The sequence below is a fragment of the Puma concolor genome, chromosome C1 (assembly GCF_028749965.1).
Source record: "Puma concolor isolate L17-30 chromosome C1, mPumCon1.1.hap2, whole genome shotgun sequence".
NCBI lineage: Eukaryota > Metazoa > Chordata > Mammalia > Carnivora > Felidae > Puma > Puma concolor.
The window spans coordinates 23,413,166-23,431,837 of record NC_141674.1 but is presented as its reverse complement, the minus strand read 5'-3'; the positions used below and the strand labels follow the sequence as shown (position 1 = coordinate 23,431,837).

The 18,672-nt window shown below is 42.0% G+C and overlaps 1 protein-coding gene and 1 non-coding gene across 19 annotated transcripts in view; both read left to right on the top strand.

The window, feature by feature from the left end:
- The window catches only part of PUM1 (pumilio RNA binding family member 1), a 134,403-nt gene that overhangs the window by 89,999 nt on the left and 25,732 nt on the right, over window positions 1-18,672 (top strand). For 15 of the 18 annotated variants that reach the window (XM_086716268.1, XM_086716269.1, XM_086716261.1 and 12 more), the window contains 5 exons: window positions 270-421; window positions 5,265-5,403; window positions 6,699-6,842; window positions 7,759-8,055; window positions 9,142-9,378. In XM_086716268.1, the coding sequence (XP_086572394.1) occupies window positions 270-421; window positions 5,265-5,403; window positions 6,699-6,842; window positions 7,759-8,055; window positions 9,142-9,378 (969 nt within the window). The remainder of the gene's footprint in view (window positions 1-269; window positions 422-5,264; window positions 5,404-6,698; window positions 6,843-7,758; window positions 8,056-9,141; window positions 9,379-18,672) is intronic. The other 3 variants (XM_086716267.1, XM_086716266.1, XM_086716264.1) reach the window with 2 other exon arrangements.
- On the top strand, window positions 5,524-5,600 carry LOC112849138 (small nucleolar RNA SNORD103/SNORD85). Its single transcript, XR_003222567.1, has one exon. It is a non-coding gene; the product is annotated as a small nucleolar RNA SNORD103/SNORD85 (small nucleolar RNA).

Genomic DNA, 18,672 nt, shown 5'->3' with positions numbered 1-18,672 from the left:
AGAGAGAGAGAGAGAGGGAAAGAGACGGAATCCGAAGCAGGCTTCAGGCTCTGAGCACAGAACCCATTGTGGGGCTCGAACTCATGAACCATGAGATCATGACCTGAGCCGAAGTTGGATGCTTAACCGGCTGAGCCACCCAGGTGCCCCTGAATCCATATATTCTTAATATTTTACGGTAGGATCTGTTGAGTCTGACTTGGCGTTTGGAAACCCTGAGTGGATTCTGACTGGTCTGAACTTCCTTACCTTTCTCTTGATATTTTTAGGCCCGGCTGTGGTCCCTCACCAGTATTATGGAGTCACTCCCTGGGGAGTCTACCCTGCCAGTCTTTTCCAGCAGCAAGCGGCTGCTGCCGCGGCTGCAACTAATTCTGCAAATCAGCAGACTACCCCACAGGCTCAGCAAGGACAGCAGCAGGTAAGCGTAGAGAGAATTTACCCATCTAAGTGTGCATTTGAGTCCTTGGCTATCATTAACATGTAATGATACTCCTGCTAGAGAAATGCTGTGAATGGGTGAGTGCCCTCCTGTGCATGTTACCTGGGTTCAGGCTCAGACTCAGCAGGGCTCACCGAATGCCTTGTATTCGCAGGTTCTTGGCCTGTGTGACTAGGTAAGATCATGAGATTGGGCACGAACAGACTGTAGAGAATCGTGCGGTTGAGGGTCCGCGCTTAGCAAGTGGCAAAGCGAGTACTGCTTTCCGCCACACGGAGTCTGCTTCTAGACGCCATTCTCAGAGTTCTTCTGCCTGCCCGCGGGCAGCTTGCCACCAAAGGGGACGTGCTCGTTCTCCGGACTGCCTGTTGAGAACACCAGCTGAATTGGATAGAAATCTGTGACCCTATTGTACCTTTTAACTCAGAGTAAGAAGAGCTTTTTAATGAGTTGGGAAAGAAACTGAGTATGCCCTTTCGTTTTGAATAGGCCATTTTCTCCTGCTTACTAGAAAAACACCTGTTTATTGCTGAAAATTGTGGTAAATTAGAAAACTCGAAGAAAAAAATGCTTCTTGTGAGGAAAAAAACAATATTAATGTTTGGTATTTGTCATTCTAGTTTTATTATTTAACTTCTGATAAAGTCAGGGTTATGCTCTCCACACAGTTTTGAGTTTTTACACTTTTCCATATTATTTAATGCTTTTTAGAAATATTTGCTAGCTATATTTAAATGTCTCAGAGTATTCCAGTCTTTTGTTCTCACCAGTTTAACGTTTTTATTTATTTTTGAGACAGAGGGACACAGAGCATGAACAGGGGAGGGCCAGAGAGAGAGGGAGACACAGAATCTGAAACAGGCTCCAGGCTCTGAGCTGTCAGCACAGAGCCCAACGCGGGGCTCGAACTCACAGATTGTGAGATCATGACCTGAGCCAAAGTCGGACGCTTAACCAACTGAGCCACCCAGGCGTCCCATGTTTTCGCCAGTTTATTACTATTATTTGATATTTAGCTTAGCAGTACTTTGATGTTATAAAAAAGATGGACTGATATCCTTTGTATAAGTGTCTGATTATTTCCATGGAGTAAATTCCTAGAAATGGAGTTTTTTTTTTTTTTTTCCTGTGCAAATAAAATGAACAGTTAGGCTTTGATACACATTGTCAAAGCCGTCTTTTGAGGCAAAACACCATATGTGATACGATGCAAACAAGAATGGTTTTTACTAGTCTCACTAAGAGAGTATGTATTTAATATTTTAGATTCCGTAAAGTTACAGAAAAACTCAGATCTTAAAATTCTAGCCAATTCATCATTTTCCAGTAAGATCAGTCATTTTACCGTAAGATAAATTTTTGGAAGCTGACGCACGATTTTCTTTGCAAAGGTACAATTCTTGTACCAGGATATGTAAGGGAATTTAACAGATAATTTGTTGACATAATGGGTAATCCCTATTAATAAGCCTCATAGCTTACTCTTTGTGGATAGTCAGTACTTATTTGTATGATGATCTTTATGTTTAAATGGCTGCCAAATAATCGTGGATTTGGAAGACAGAAGTAATTGCTGCTACGTTTTCAAAGTAGTTCTAGCAGAGTGTGCAAGAAAAATAGTAGGAACTACTTGTTGAAAGCTTTTTGCTTAAAGTTAAGTGCTTAAAAGAATAAAGCTGAGTGTTCCACATAGGATTTCTTTTGCTTATTCTAATTCTGATAGATTATATGATTTCCCTACATAAGATTGAGGAAATGGAACTTGTGTGGCCAGGGTCACACATATATTGTTGAGATTTGAACACAAATCTATAATTCACAACTTGTGTTATTTTCTGACTGTGTTGTGATATTCAGAGTTCCGGAAAACCTGAGGCCTGGCCTTTGTTGTCCTGTGGCCTGGTTGCACCTAGAGGTCAAGGAGCACAGCTGTTCTGTATGCAGAGAGTCTGTCTCCTGAGCTGTCAAATGGGCATGGCAGTCATTTGCATTTCAGGGATTTCTGTCACCCACAGTTGCAGACCCTACCGAGGAAAGATTATTCACATTGCTTTTTACTTTTTAATAAGCAGCCATAGTTCAGTTCCAAAGTTATTTTTGTCAGTTTCTGTTTCAGTCATTTTAGGAAAAAACAGTTTTATTGGTGAAGTCCTTTGTCGTAGTCCTTGAAATGAGAGGCCCTTTTTAAACTTTGCTTTTGACCTTTTTGGCCTTTATGTTTTAATCAGAAAGCATTTGTTGTGTTCTAGGCGTGGTAACTGTTCCACACCTAATTGCTGGAACTTTCTGCACAGGCAGTGACATTCCAGCTACTCCATCATACTTCTGATTCCTTTTTCATCCTTTTTGAAGGTTCCTTTGACACCTGATAAAATTTTTGTTCTTTTCTATTTTAAGCGTTTGCTAAAGAAAAACTCCTTGTGTGTTGGGTTGAAGCCAAGGACGTGTTGGCAAACCTGGCAGTGATTTGGTGTTAGATACTGCATTTTGAGAGAGAAGCGTTGAGATTTAAAAAAAAAATTTTTTTAATGTTTATTTATTTTGAGGGAGAGGGAGACAGAGTGTGAGTAGGGGAGGGGCAGAGAGAGAGGGAGACTCAGAATCCGAAGCAGGCTCCAGGCTCTGAGCTGTCAGCACAGAGGGCGACGCAGGGCTTGAACTCACGGACCGTGAGATCATGACCTGAGCCGAAGTCAGATGCTTAACCAACTGAGCCACCCAGGCGCCACTAGAGAGAAGCATTTAGAATGGCTTCTGAACTTTCTAGAATGGAGGAGACTCTGTAGACGATAATTTTACCGAGCACGGTGAACTATAGAAGGATGAATGATTATTAATAAAGATATCTCCATTGAGCATCTCCTTGAGTATTAGGTATTGGTAGATCTCAAATGCTGTATTTAAATTGGTACCTTTTAAAAGAAATTTGAATTTAACAGCTTTTACATCATAAAGAGAGATAGTAAGCTAACTCCAAGGATAGTGTTTTACAAAGTAATTTTTGTGATTTTGTTAGATGTTAAAATGTTACTTACAAATTTTATACATGTGTTTCCATAAAATCCAGACTTGATAGCTACTGATGAAATTAAAATATATACATATTGGCAGTGGACCTAAGAACTTTGATTAGTCATCAGGGTCCCACACAGTTTTCTAGAGACTGGACATAAAGGAAACAACGTTTCTCTCATTAAAACGGGGCTCAGTAGTCTGGACTCCCTCTTTTTTCAGGCACATCGTCCATTCCCCTGTCCCCTGGCCTTTCCTACAACTCCTAACCACACATAAGCCTAGTTCATAATGCCCAATGATAATGATGGTTTCATTGATGTTGTATTAGTTCTTGAACTATTAGTATTTGCCATATATGTGTACATGCTGTTTACTTTTCCTAGAGTGAGAGCTCTTTTGGATCTTGGTGCAAACACTCCCCTGGGCAACCTCCTTTGACTCTTCTGTGTGGATTAAAGCACTCTTTCTCTTGGAAAGTCTGTTAGATTCCTTAGGTCACAAATAAATATTTTGATAGTAATTAGCTATTGGTTATTGATTATCTCCTGGGTACCAGGTATTGTGCCTTGCAGAAATTAATTCGAATGCTCCCAACATATTTGCAGGATCAGCTGTTACCCTTAACTAATTTTACAGAGAAGGAAATAAGAGACTGGGAGTAAATTGTCTACACATCTCTTCTTGCCAGTGTGGATGGTGTTGTTTCTCTTATGCTCATTTAATAAATAGCTAGTGGTGTTTCTCTTTTATATTGTTTACCCAGTGGTACCAAGAATAATCTGTACCCAGGTTCCTGACCATATGTCTAACTTTTATAAATAGCAAAGTGATAGTGAAAGTGATCCGAGAAGAACTTTGCCTTTGGAAAACATTGCAAAACGCATTTTATAATTTTAGCCTCGGTCTGTGTGTTTTGCATTTTTACTTACTGGAGCATATAGATCACGTGGAGTAGATTCTTCAGAGCATTCAGAAAAAGAATGATTACCAGCATTTTGGTGCCCATGTTTCATTAATAAAAAGTAGATCCTTCATCACAGTGGCAGAACTGGTGTTCTGTACTGAAATGACAGTGCTCTTGACACCTCTCCATTTAGATTGCCGTCTGTTGTGAAATTTATGAGAGGAGAAATAGAAACAGCTCAGAGGCCTCCTAAATCCAGTCCTGGTGAGCTCATTCGGGACCATTTGGGCCTTGTTGAATACCAATAGTGTTATAGGGTAGAGAAGATGTTCTTATATTCTATAAAGGAAATACAGACTTTTTGGGGTGTGTGTGTGTGTGTGTGTGTGTGTGTGTGTTCCCCTTTAGACACAGCTATTTTAGTCTAATTATGTGGGTACATTACCTCTGTTTACCTATCTAAACTCCCCTTCCCACTCCATCCTCCTCCTCCTCCTTGACGTACTTTTTGTCAGAGCACTGACACCGTGTTTAGACTTAGTTATCTGTCTTCGTTCACTGGAATGAAAGCTTTAAGAGGGCAGGGGCTTTGTTTGTCTTGTTCGTTGCCTTGTCTCTAGTACCTGCCAGATGGACGGCATGAAGTATTTGATTAATGAATCCTCACTTTTATAGGCTTTTGGCTGCTTGTAAAGGTAATAATGTTTAAGAGTGGTAGAATGAGATTTCATTCAATGAAATGTTGTTAATTGAACTTTTATCCTAACAGCCATGCCATATAAAACATTATAGGAGAAATGGTTTACAACTACCAATTTAAAAAAGTTGACCCAACTTAAGCACACGGTGGGTCTTAGGTATTTCCAATGAGAAGAAAGTGGTTGATTTATTTCTGTCTCCCAGGTTCTCCGTGGAGGAGCCAGCCAGCGTCCTTTGACCCCAAATCAGAACCAGCAGGGACAGCAAACAGATCCACTGGTGGCAGCTGCAGCAGTGAATTCTGCCCTTGCTTTTGGACAAGGACTGGCTGCAGGCATGCCAGGTGAGGCTGCATTGTTGTTCCTCATGCTTTGAGGGAAAAAACAGTCTGCTTGTTGGGGGAGACTGAGAGGAAAACAGGCGGTGCTTTCAGCTTGCGTAGCAGACTTGTCACGATTTGGGGACTGGCGGGGATGACATACACTTGCCCTCACTGAGACCATCGTCGTTGACGAGAGCACCTGATTGTTCTGAGCCAGTCTTAATCTTACATGTGTCTCTCCACACACTGCTTGGAGTATGCCGTTGTCCTTTGGTGGTGATCTGTTCTGTCCCTTGGGACTGGGGATGATGGAAGGAGTGGGCAGGCTACTTTAGCATCACTCCCAGGTTTTAGTCTTTGTGCTGATGTCTTTGAACAGTATCACGGAAGAAGTTCCTAGTGTTCCTCGATGGGGCCATCCCTTACGTTTCTGGGATTTCTCCTGAGCCGACAGCAGAGGTGCTTTGTGGTTCCCTACCTGTGGTTGATCTTCACCTCGAGCAGAGGTTATTCTTGGCTCACTGTCACCTGGTCCTGTTCTTTGCACAGGTTGGAAGTAATTTGTGCTTCTTCCTTTGAAACAGGTCCTTGTGAGACCTCAGCATAAATTTATGGATTCTTACTGATCATGGAGCGTAGCCACATTAACTGAACTACTTAGGAATTCACCGAGTAACTTTAACCTGCATCATTTGTTGTACGAGTTACTAAGCATTCAGCTTTTATTGGGAGGTCACCTGTAATTTCTCCTGTGGCTCAATAGCATTTGGAGATTCCATGAGGTGCTGAAAGATCCTATTATTTGAAGTGTGTCTAGGTTTTACCTGGTAACGTGCAGGGTATTTGTGCTTAGACTGTTACAAGGTATGGAAGTACTACGTTGTAATCGTTGATACTCTCTGTTATTTTCGTAGTCGAGGAAACTGTAAAAAAAATTGTCAGGGTATGATTTCTGGTGGTAACCTTGGTTGGCACTTGGAAGAGCGCAGGTTTCCCTGGCCCGCCGAATTCCCTTTCTGACACTTAGCGGATGATGAATAATACTGTACCATTCTGTGCCAGACACCATGCGAGATCTTTCGCATTCCTCCTCTGATCGTCTCAAGACTTTTATGAGGCAGGTAGTCTTATCATCGTCACTGGGGAAATGGGATGTGCAGAGATTCAGGGTCATACCGCTGTCCAGGTAGTGAAGCCAGGATAGAAATCTGCGTCTGTCGGTCCCCACGGTCAAATCTGTGACTGTTTACAGTCTGCTAGCGCCCAGGAGGCCCTGGTAGCTTCCTGTCTACTCACATGTGGCTTGACATTCCCAGGTTATCCGGTCTTGGCTCCTGCTGCTTACTATGACCAAACGGGTGCCCTCGTGGTGAACGCAGGGGCGAGAAACGGTCTCGGGGCTCCTGTGCGGCTGGTCGCTCCCGCCCCAGTCATCATCAGTTCCTCAGCCGCTCAAGCAGGTGAGCTTCCCGCTCCGTGAACTCCTGTCAGAGATCCAAAATGGGCGACGGACGATGTTCTTACAGTCTGTTGAAATGTACTTCATTTGACAGTTCTCGATATAGCAATTCTGCCCTGTAATATTTCAAAGAGAAAAAGCAGAAGCAGCAAGTGACCTCGATAGATTCTGTTGACAGCCATGTGCCAGCTGGTTAGCAGCAAGGACCTGCTCCACCGTGAACATAGGAAGTTGGATTACTCACGCACAACGGCACCGTTGGCAGCAGTCCAAGGCTGATTTCACAGAAATCCATGTCCTTATTTTCATTATTTTCAGATAATGTTTTTTTTTTAAATATGTTGTTTTTGTTTTTCGGGGTGGAGGCGGGACGGAGGGAGTAGTGAGAAGTGGCAGAGCAATACATTTTGATGGGGGATAAACGATACATAGGTTTTTGTTTTAGGCTTTGTGTGTGTGTGTGTATATATATTAGGAATGTAAATTAGGAGCAACGGCGGAAACATCTAGAAGAGAGCAACATGTTTAGGAATTCGAGGGACTTGAGTATATTGATGACAGTGGTTCTGGAAAAGTCCTCAACGATGATATTTGTGGAACTTGAGATTTGAGGAAGTAGTTGTAGTTAAAACAGCTACGTTTGACATCTGTACCTGTTTTAAACTGCAGACTCCTTAAAGCTGCCACCATAGTGAATTTGGCTTCGGTGGTATTTTGACTTCACATTGGAAGCAGAAATAGAAAATAGAAGCTTCAGATGAAGGGATCGAAGGCAGATTTGCGTAGTTGTGTACGAGGCTCACGTCCACTTCGAAGAGATAGGACGGCGTTACGGGGTTTTCGGAAGGATGACACCGTGGCTGGGGGAATGCGGCCAGTCCCTTTCATAGCCCAATGGTTTGCTTTCTTCTTCGTAGCTGTTGCAGCGGCCGCAGCTTCAGCAAATGGAGCAGCCGGTGGTCTTGCTGGAACAACAAATGGACCGTTTCGCCCTTTAGGAACCCAGCAGCCCCAGCCCCAGCCCCAGCAGCAGCCCAGTAACAGCCTGGCGTCCAGCTCTTTCTATGGCAACAACTCTCTGAGCAGCAACTCACAGAGCAGCTCCCTCTTCTCCCAGGGCTCAGCCCAGCCTGCCAACACGTCCTTGGGATTTGGAAGTAGCAGTTCTCTCGGCGCCACCCTGGGATCAGCCCTTGGAGGGTTTGGAACCGCAGGTAGAAATCAGACTTTATGTGCTGTTAAAACTGAATTGTAATTATTTTTACAATCTTTATGGAACACTGACAGTGCATGGAATCCTGGACAGATGCCCCAGGCAGATCTGGACCGACCCCTGTGGGAAGCCGGCCGTCCCACATATCTGAGATGATGGACTGTTAAAATCAAGTTTTTAGGGTTGGGGCCGATTTCAGTTTTATGCTTATGTTGCTACTTATTTATACTCTCAGAGTCGATTTGTTTCAGGGATCGGAAAACCAGGGGCGATTTTTTTCAGGCATTGGGAAGAACGTGGAGGGAAGCGTAGAAATGTGGACACTAAAAACTGAGGGAGGAGGACTTACCAAAGACCACAGGGTAGCGTACCCCACAGTCTGCAGGCCTTGAAGAGTCAGGAATTTTCTCCAGTCTTCTGAGAAGAATTAAGGTGGATATTATGGCAAAGTGGGAAGGCGGAAATTAGACCAAGATATTTTTAATGTTTTGATGGGAGAGAAAAGCAGGGAAGGAGTAAGGGAAACAGTGGGATAATTGCAGTGTTTGTAAAACCATGTGATCTCCGAAGAGCAGGGCATGTTTGAGAGTGAGAATCTTCAATTGGAATTGGGGGCTAGCAGTAACTCTTGATCGAACCCATTGAGAAAACAGGCTTTCATATGTAAGTCTTGTGTAGGGGGACGATACCCCATTTACAAATCTTTTTTTTTCTGTACTCCATTTTTCTACTAGAACCTTTGGGTTGATGAAAGGCATTCTTTCTAGCCCATTTTCTTTCACCTTTTCCATAGCTTATGTGGCCGTCAGAGCTTTTTAACCCATCCCCACCCCATAATATGTGACACCAAAGGAAGGTAAATTTAGCATTCGTGTGATGGTTTGAACAAAAGTTTCATGTTAAACCGAGCCATGTCCTCTTTATTACTTTACCTGCCCCTAGAACTGCCACATGAACAGTTAGGCTGTCTCTGCTGACAGATTTGCGGTGGTAAGGAGTCTGGATCAAAGTGTTAGGAACAGGTCACTGGGCTTGTTCTTCAAAGAACAGGCCTTTTCTTATCTGCATTGTTTTAATTCCATTTTAGTTGCAAACTCCAACACTGGCAGTGGCTCCCGCCGTGACTCCCTGACTGGCAGCAGTGACCTTTATAAGAGGACATCGAGCAGCTTGACCCCCATTGGACACAGTTTTTATAACGGCCTTAGCTTTTCCTCCTCTCCTGGACCCGTGGGCATGCCTCTCCCTAGTCAGGGACCAGGACATTCACAGACACCACCTCCTTCCCTCTCTTCACATGGATCCTCTTCAAGCTTAAACCTGGGTAAGAACCATTACTCTAACACCACCTTGAACTCTAGAAACCTCTTGCCACTGATGACATTACAAGTACTTTGCGTACGCAAAGGACAGTCCCTTTATCCCAGGAGCGCCCTGGGTGTTCTGTGCCTTCCTTAAGTGCCTCATGTTATACAGGCTGTACCTAGATAGCATAGCAGTTTCGGGTTTATTCAAGTTTGGGTGCGTCCCCTGTATATTCACTTCAGCTTCCGTCTGAACATCTTGTTCTTGGTCTACACGTGAGTCTTTCATGAGAAACCCAGTACAGATTCATTTTCAGTAAAGCTGGAAAACACAGAGACACAGACAAAGAATGTGTTCACCTAGTGTCACCACCGAAATATCACAATTAATATTTTGCCTTATTTTTCAGACTCCCTCCCCCCCCATGTTTACGCTTAATATCTTTTCCACAGAAAACACTATGTACAAAATTTGCCAGATTCTTACAAATTTTTTATATAAACTACCTAGTATGCTAATGAGTATAGAAGTGTATTTCTCAACTATATGTTCAGGTTGTTACTGTGTATGGGGATTTAAAAAATGTTACCATCTAGATCCTAAAATGAGGAAAGAAAAGAGGATTGTAAACAGCAGACTGTAAGAATGAAAAGAAACTTTATATTAACACTTTGGGTGGCAAATGCCTAAATCTTGGAAGAGGTGGAAGACGGTGCATACTTCCTTCCCTTGGTTATTTATTGGGTGTGGATTCTGAAGCACTGATTTATTCTTTAGGTGGGGGAAGTTGAGGCTTTGGAGTAGAGTGACCATATAATTTATCGTGCAGCCCAGGGCATGTTTGAGAGTGGATGGGAGTGCTGTTAATAATTACTCTGATGATAGACCTAAACTGGCAGTGTCCTGGGAAAAATCATCGTGTTCTGGTTTTTGTTTTTTTGTTTTTTAATCCTCTATTTATTATTGTTATTATTTTTTAAAAAAAGACATTTTTTCAGGAGCAGTTTTAGATCCGTAGCAAGATGGAGGGGAAAGTACAGGGATTGCCCCCACACCCTCTGCCTTGTGCTCGTGCACACTCCTCCATTATCGGTGTCCCCCGGCAGACTGGGACCTTTGCAACAGTGACCTCATTAACATCGTTGTCATCCAGAGCTTGTAGTTTACGTGGACTGTGTTCAGTTTTCACCAGCAAGGTTAGAAGTGGCTTTACGGGCTCTGAAATGAGAACTGACTACAAACAAATAGTATGCTTTCATTTGGGAAGACAAAGACCGCAAAGTGATCTTTAGAAATCAAAAAAGTCTCGAAGGGGATAGGATAATAGAGTTCTTATTCTGGGACTGGAAAGTGCGGTCGCTGGGTTGGAGTGGTGGGTTTTCAGGCAAAGCTGTGTACGCACATATGCATTTGTGTGAGTGTGTTTGTGTCCTGCGATCTCCGAGGTCAGAGCTGTTCTTGTAGAACTCATGGGCTCAGGTTCCATATGGACGTTACTTTAGAAAAGTGGTGGGGACATTCCAGATGGGTAAATACGTGTTGGACAGAGAAGGCAGTGGGGTCCGTCGCACGACAGGGTTTCCTAGTGACAGAATGCTTCCCTTTAAAGACTGAGGGTTAATGCAGATCATTAGGGGTAAACGAAAGTCCCAGTTTAGTATATACATGGAAGGAGCTAACGCTTAGTGGTTATTATTGGCTGCTATTAATGGTTTTGGGTGCTGTACATATGACTCAGGCAGGGATTAGGTATTTTGCCCATGATACAAAGTGAGGAAACTGCCTTAAATATCTTGCCTAGGTCTTCGCATTCTCTGAAGAGATTTAGTGTCAAACCTCTTCGGCCCTGAAGCCTGCACTGTCAGTGTGCATGTCCTGGCCCATGACATACCCAGGGTATCTTTTAAACCAGTGTTTTCATCACGTCCAGAAAGTCTCTCTTTTTAATTCCTCGAGTTAAACATTTGAACCGTGTCAGCTAATAATCTGACATTTGTAGTAAAGAAACTAAATCTACAAACATTTTTACTTTACTAAAAAAAAAAATTGTTTTCAACGTTTGTTTATTTTTGAGAGAGAGTGAGGGAGTGGGGGAGGGGCAGGGAGAGAGGGAGACAGAGGATCCACAGCAGGCTCCGGGCTGACGGTGGAGAGCCTGATGTGGGGCTTGAACCCATGAACTGTGAGATCATGACCCGAGTCGAAGTTGGACGCTTCACCGATGGAGCCACCCAGATGCCCCAATTTTTTTTTTTTTTTTTTTAATTTAACAGTTTTTTTGGTTAAGAGACAGATGGTAAATATTGTAGGCTTGCAGGTCAGGTGGCCTCTGTAGTAAGTATTCAACTCTGTTGTGAGGTACAAAATTGGCCACAAACAAAATGTAAATGAATGTGTAGCTCTCACGCAGTCAAACTTTATTTATAAAAATAGGTGGCAGGCCAGATTTGTCCTGTGGGCTTTAGCTACAGGTTGGCTCTGTCAGCCTCTGAACTAGGTGCTGTGGTTCTTGGTGTTTGAAAATGGGGCTGGAAACAATACTTGGGTGCATGGTGCCTTTCCTCTTTCCAGTACATCTGCAATTAAATCCTTCTTAATTATGTTCCCCCTGTGAGGTAGGCAATAACTGTTGGTGTGAGTCATTTCTCATTTTAAGGACTCCTGCTGCCCACCTGGCTTTATTTTTAAACGTATCTTCCCTTTTGAAACAGTTTACCTCATTTAAGCAACTTAGTTGTATGTGTTCGCATTGGACTTCCATTGCTATGCGTGCTGTGTAAACCATACATGTCATTCCTGAGGAACTTTGTGTCTTGATCGGTAGAGCTTTGCCTCTGCTCGGTCTGTTTGCTTGACAGAAGGGTTGTCCTATGCTTTAGTCCTAACCTAGACAAAACAGGGGTGTGGGAATTGCTTTTTCTTTTCTTTTCTTTTCTTTTCTTTTCTTTTCTTTTCTTTTCTTTTCTTTTCTTTTCTTTTCTTTTCTTTTCTTTTCTCTTTTCTTTTTTCCTTCCCTTCCCTTCCCTTCCCTTCCCTTCCCTTCCCTTCCCTTCCCTTCCCTTCCCTTCCCTTCCCTTCCCCCCTTCCCCCCTTCCCCCCTTCCCCCCTGCCCTCCCCTCCCCTCCCCTCCCCTCCCCTCCCCTCCCCTCCCCTCCCCTCCCCTCCTCTCCTCTCCTTTCCTTTCCTGTTTATTTGTTCATTTTGAGAGAGAAAGAGTGCCCAAGTGGGGGAAGGGCAGAAAGAGAGAATATATCCCAAGCAGGCTCTGCATGGTCAGTGCAGAGCCTGATGTGGGGATCCAACTCCAAAACTGCGAGATCCTGACCTGAGCCAAAGTCAGACGTTCACTTAACTGACTGAGCCATCCAGGTGCCCTAACAGTGTTAGGCACTGGGTTCTAACAGTGTCCATACAGAGGTCCTTAAAGACATTTTGGTGCCGGAAACTTGACATTTCTTTACCAAATACATGTTGGACCACACCTAGTAGAGTTTCTACTGACACCGCTGCCCTGCTGACACCGGCCATTAGTTCTTGGGTCACTAACTGCCGTGCTGTGCATTTGCATCCATTGTGTTAAATGCTCACGTAACTCTGTTACACACAGGGAAAATTAAACTCAGCACTGTCTGGTGACTTTCATAATAACACACAGCTAGCAAGTGTTTGAATGTGCATGCCAGCCTGTATATCTCTTGTTTTCCCACTGTGGGTCTTTTCTCCATGATATTTTCATACTTCTTCCCTGAAGCCACGTGTGTTAGGATACTATCAAAATGATCAATGACCTGCTTAGTTTACTTAGTTTTTTTTCCTCATTATTTATGCAATAATCATTTGTTAGTAAGACTAACTAACGTAAGACTCCTAAAAAATTTTTTTTAATGTTTATTTATTTTTGAGAGAGAGAGAGAGAGCAAGTGGAGGAGGGGAAGAGAGAGGGGGAGACACAGGATCCAAAGGAGGCTTCAGGCTCTGTGGTGACAGCTCAGAGCCCTGATGCAAGGCTCGAACTCACAAGCTGTGAGATCATGACCTGAGCTGAAGTCAGCTGCTTAACCAACTGAGGCACCCAGGCTCCACCAAGACTCTTTTTTTTTTTTTTTAATGTTTATTTTTGAGAGAGCGAGCGCACGCACGCCTGAGAGCATGAGTGGGGGAGGGGCAGAGAGAGGGCAGGGACAGAGGAACCAAGGCAGGCTCCCACCTGACAGCAGCATAGCCCAACGTGGGGCTCGAACTCAAGCACCATGAGATCATGACCCGAGCTGAAGTTGGACTCTCAACCTATTGAGCCACCCAGGTTCCCCTACATGAGACTCTTAAATGCTTTTTTCCATTACCCATTGTTTAAAGACCAATATTCTTTTCTTAAGGACACAACTTTATTGAGTTATATTTTACATATCATAGAATTCACCCATTTCAGGTGTATAATTCATTGATTTTTAGTAAGTTTCTGAATTGTGCAACCATCACCATAAATCGATTTTAGAACATTGTCATCCCCTCGGTAAGATTTCTCAAGACCAATTACAGTCAATCTGTTAGCATTCACACCCTTAGCCCCTGTCAACCACTGGTCTACTTTCTGTTTTTAAATTTGCCTTTTCTGAACATTTTGTATAAATGGAACTGTACAGTATGTGATCTCTTTTGTTTGGCTTCTTCCCTTCTCACGGTGGGTCGTCCCTCCTACTCCTTCTCATGTTTTTGAGATTTAATCCATGATCTTGTGTGTGTCAGTCGTTTGTTTCATTTTACTGCCAAATTGTCTTCTTTTTTATGGATATGCCACATTTTGTCTAACCATTCACAGTTGAAGGATTTTGTTGGTTACAGGTTTTGGCTTCTGGAGATTATTCTGCTGTGAATGTTTGCATGCAGGTCTCTCTTTGGTCACATGTTTTTATTTCTCTCCTAGTAGAATTGCTGAATTGTGCTTCAGTTTTATGTTAAACCTTTTGAGAAAGTGCCAGATTGTTTTCCAAGTTGGTACACATTTTACATTCCCATCAGCAGCGTGTGAGGGCTCCAGTTTCTCTATATCCTCACCAATGTTGTGCTTTTCTTATTTAAAAAGCTCTTCTGGTGGACTTGAAACAGTATGCCATTGTGGTTTTAATTTCCGTTTCCCTTATGACCAGTCATGTTGAGCGTCATTTCATGTGTTTATTAACTATGCCTATATCTTTGGTGTAATGTCTGCTCATATTTTTAAAAATTTGGGGGCGCCTGGGTGGCGCAGTCGGTTAAGCGTCCGACTTCAGCCAGGTCACGATCTCGCGGTCCGTGAGTTCGAGCCCCGCGTCGGGCTCTGGGCTGATGGCTCAGAGCCTGGAGCCTGTTTCCGATTCTGTGTCTCCCTTTCTCTCTCTGCCCCTCCCCCGTTCATGCTCTGTCTCTCTCTGTCCCCAAAATAAATAAACGTTGAAAAAAAAAATTAAAAAAAAAAAAATTTGGATTGTTTGTCTTCTTATTGAGTTGTAGGAATTCCTGGAATTCCTGTAGAAATTCCTTTTTATATTCCTGGATAGAAGTCCCTCATTAGATACCTGCCTTGCATGTAGTTTCCTCTGGTTTCTTGCTTGTCTTTTCATTAAAAAAAAAATTGTTTCTTTAATGTTTATTTATTTTTGAGAGAGAAGAGAGAGACAGGTTGCGAGCAGGGGAGGGGAATAGAGAGAGGGAGACACAGAATCCGAAGCAGGCCCCAGGCTCCTAGCTGTCAGCACAGAGCCCGATGCAGGGCTCGAACTCAGGAACCGTGAGATCATGACCTGAGCCGAAGTCGGAGGCTTAAACGACTGAGCCAATCAGGTCCCCTTGTCTTTTCATTTTTTAAATAGTCTCTTTTGAAGTGCAGTATTTAATTTCGATGAGGTCCAGTTTTTCATGCTTTCTGGTTCAGAAGAAATCTTTGCCCAGCTCAGGGTCTTAAAGATTTTCTCCTTTTTTGTTCTAAAAATGTTATTGTTTCAGCTCTTACAGTTAAGTCTGTCATCCATTTTGAGTTAATTTTGTGATATTGCCCGAGGTGGAAGTTCATCTTTTTGCGTGCACCAGTTTCCCCAGTAAAGTTTTGAAGTTTTCAGTGAACAGGTCTTACGTGTCTTTTGTTAAATTTGTTTCTACAGATTCTATTTTTCTTACGGTATTGTGAATGGAATTGTATTCTAGGTTTGGTTTTGGATTGTTTGCCGCTTGTTTATAGAAATGCAGTTGATTTTTGTATATTGATCTTGTATTCTGCGCACTTGCTATATTTATTAATTAGCCATAATAGATTTGGATGGATTCCTTACAATACTCTATATATAGGGTCATGTCACTTGTGAATAAAGAGTTTCCCAATAAACAGACAAACAAACAAGAGTTTTCCAGTCTGGATGCCTTTTATTTCCTTTTCTTGTGTGATCGTCTAGAACCTCCAGCGCTGTGTTAAATACAGTAGATGAGAGCACACATCCTTGCCTTGTTCCTGATCGTGAGGATGAAGTGTTACTCTTTTCCTCTTAAGTATGATCATTGTATGTTTTCCATAGATGCCCCTTATCAGGTTAACTTCTGTTCTGAGTTTAAGAGTTCTGCTATGAATGGGTTTTGAGTTTTGTTAAATGCTTTTTCTATGTTTATTGATGATTATGTGGTTTTTATCTTTTATTCTGTGAATACTGTATGCCACATTAATAATTTTTGGATGTTAATCCACGCTGGCATTGCAGGGATAAACTCCACTTGGTCATGTTGGAGTTGGTTAATATTTTTGTTGAGGAGTTTTGCATCTATATTCATGAAGGATATCTGTCATTTTCCTTTCTTTGTTTGACTTGTTATCATGGTGGTATTGACCTTATAACATAGGTAAGAAAATGTACCACCCCCCTCTGGAAGAAGGTCTGGAAGAATTTGTGGAGTACTGATATTATTTCTTTAAACTTTTGATAAAAGTCAACACTGAAACCATCCTGGCCTGGGTGTTTACTTGTACTTGTGGGAAGGAGCTCTATTACTAGCTTACTAGCTCAGTTTCTATTTAGGTCTTACAGGGTCAGACTTTCCATTTCTTCTTGAGTCAGTTTTGGTAATTTGTGACTTTCTAGGAATTTGTTCCACCTGAGTTGTCAAATTTGTTGGCATAGGGTGGAAATGTCTTAAGTAAAATCTCCCACCCGTTTCTCTCTGTCTCTCCCTCCCATCTCTCCCATCCATAAATGTGCATAGGTGTATATGTGTGTTTAGTAATGCAAATAAGTTTTTTATGACCCCGAGCAAGTCAGATGTTGAAAATATTTAGTTTGTCTTAGCATGTGTTATATTTCTCAATTTTAAAATACTGCTTTTGTAATTATTAATATTGCTTTTGATAATATTTTAACAGTTAGACTTACAATCCTCATTTGTGGCTTCCATGTGGGTAAGATGAAGCCTTTAGGCTCTCGCTGGTACCTAAAGCATTCATCTCTGATAAATTTCATCTCTACCTCAGCGAGAAAAAGTAAGGCATGTGGAGATGAGTGCCGCAAAGGTCTGATTCTTACCTAAATAGTTTCATGTCCTGCCTACCCGTAGACCTCTCCATTCTACACCCGTCTCTGCATTTCCTAAGCTGCTTCTTCATGCTTACGGTTTTCTCCATAATCCCAGATTGTGCCACTTTTAAACTCTAGGCATCGAGAAGTAGCAGATGTAATTTATTATAATGTACACGGTTGACAACTCCCAGCCTTTTCAGGTGCCCTGGAAGAGGAGTACTGTGCTTGTTGATTCCCACAGTGTTGAGATGCAGCAAAAGTGAGCTCAAAAGTTCATGATCTATCTGTCCAGGGCAAAAAAATACAAGCGTTTAGTATTATGTCATGATAGAATTCCTATCTTCTTAAAATGAATTCTTGCTATTCTTTAAATTCAGGGTTGTAGGTACTTAGTCCTTTACGAAAAGCAAAGTTCAAACACAAGATGGTTTTCTCTGTCCCGGCCTGAACTGCAAGAGACGTTTCTAATTTATTGTTCAGTCACTCGTACTAATTTCAGATTGTTTACTAGTCATGGGTGTGCCTTTTCATGCTTCTCCATTCTAAAAGGTAATGGAGTGTTTTGTGATTGCTCACTTAGTTCTTTGAAAGTGACTTGTTTTCTGTAAAATTAACCATGTGAAAATTAACTTATTTTGGACTCAGTCATATGCACTGAAGATAATTCATTTTAGGCTTATTTTAATTTAGGGCTAGCTGGCTGTGGTGTTAGTATTAGGGAGTGGTTTGGTTGGGGAGAACTTATAAACATTTTGGTGAGTGGTGTTGCCTTGCCTGTATTAAACCCAGAGCTAGATGTTGGGGGCCTTGGGAATTTTTCTTTAAACGTGAAGAAGGCGGGGTTTTACCCAGTAGAATTAGATCACAGTAGATTAGATCACAGTATTAGATGTGTGAGTACAAAAAGCAAATGAAAGAGAACATTCCAGATAGCAAGAGGGTGGAAAACTAGATGGCTGCTGGCAGAAAACCTTTTCATATACTTGTAGAAAACAACGGAAGTACGTACTAATTTAGTTTAGCGCAATCTAGTTTTTCCATCCCTTTACTTTTTATCTGTATGCGTCTTCATTTTTAAAGTCGATTTCTTGTAGACGACATCTAGTTGGGTCATGCTTTTTTGACCTACTCTGACAATCTTAATTGCTGCAATTAGACCTTTGACATTCAAAGGGATTATTGATACAGTTGGATCAATATCTCCGATATTTGTTTCTGTTTTCTATTTGTTGCCTTTGTTCTTTGTTCCTGTGTTGTCTTCCACTCTTTTTCTGTCATTTATAACTGATGCAGGCTCACTTTCAAATAAGGGTATACCACTTGACTTGTACTGTGAATACCTTACAATAATACAATCCCAGTTCCTTTCTTCTGTCCCTTGTTTCAGTGCTGTTACTCATTTCACTTACATATGAGCATACCCAGCATTTCCCGTATCTAAGCATAAGCGTTCACGGAATGCATTGTCCCTGTTATTATTTTGAACAGGCTGTTATCAACTAAGAATAGAAATGAAAGTTTTTGTTACCTTCACCTATTCCTTTTTTGATGCTCTTCCTTTCTTTATATAGATCAGTTTCTGACCTATATTATTTTTTACTTCTCTCCAAAGAACTTATTTTTACTCTTCTCCAAAGAACCTTTTTTTTTTTTTTTTTTAAAGATTTCTTGCAAGGTAGATTTACTGGCAGCCAATTCCCTCAGTGTTTGTTTGCCCGAGAAAGTCTATTTCTCCTTTGCTCTTGTGAAGCACAATTTTGCAGGATATGGACTTCTAG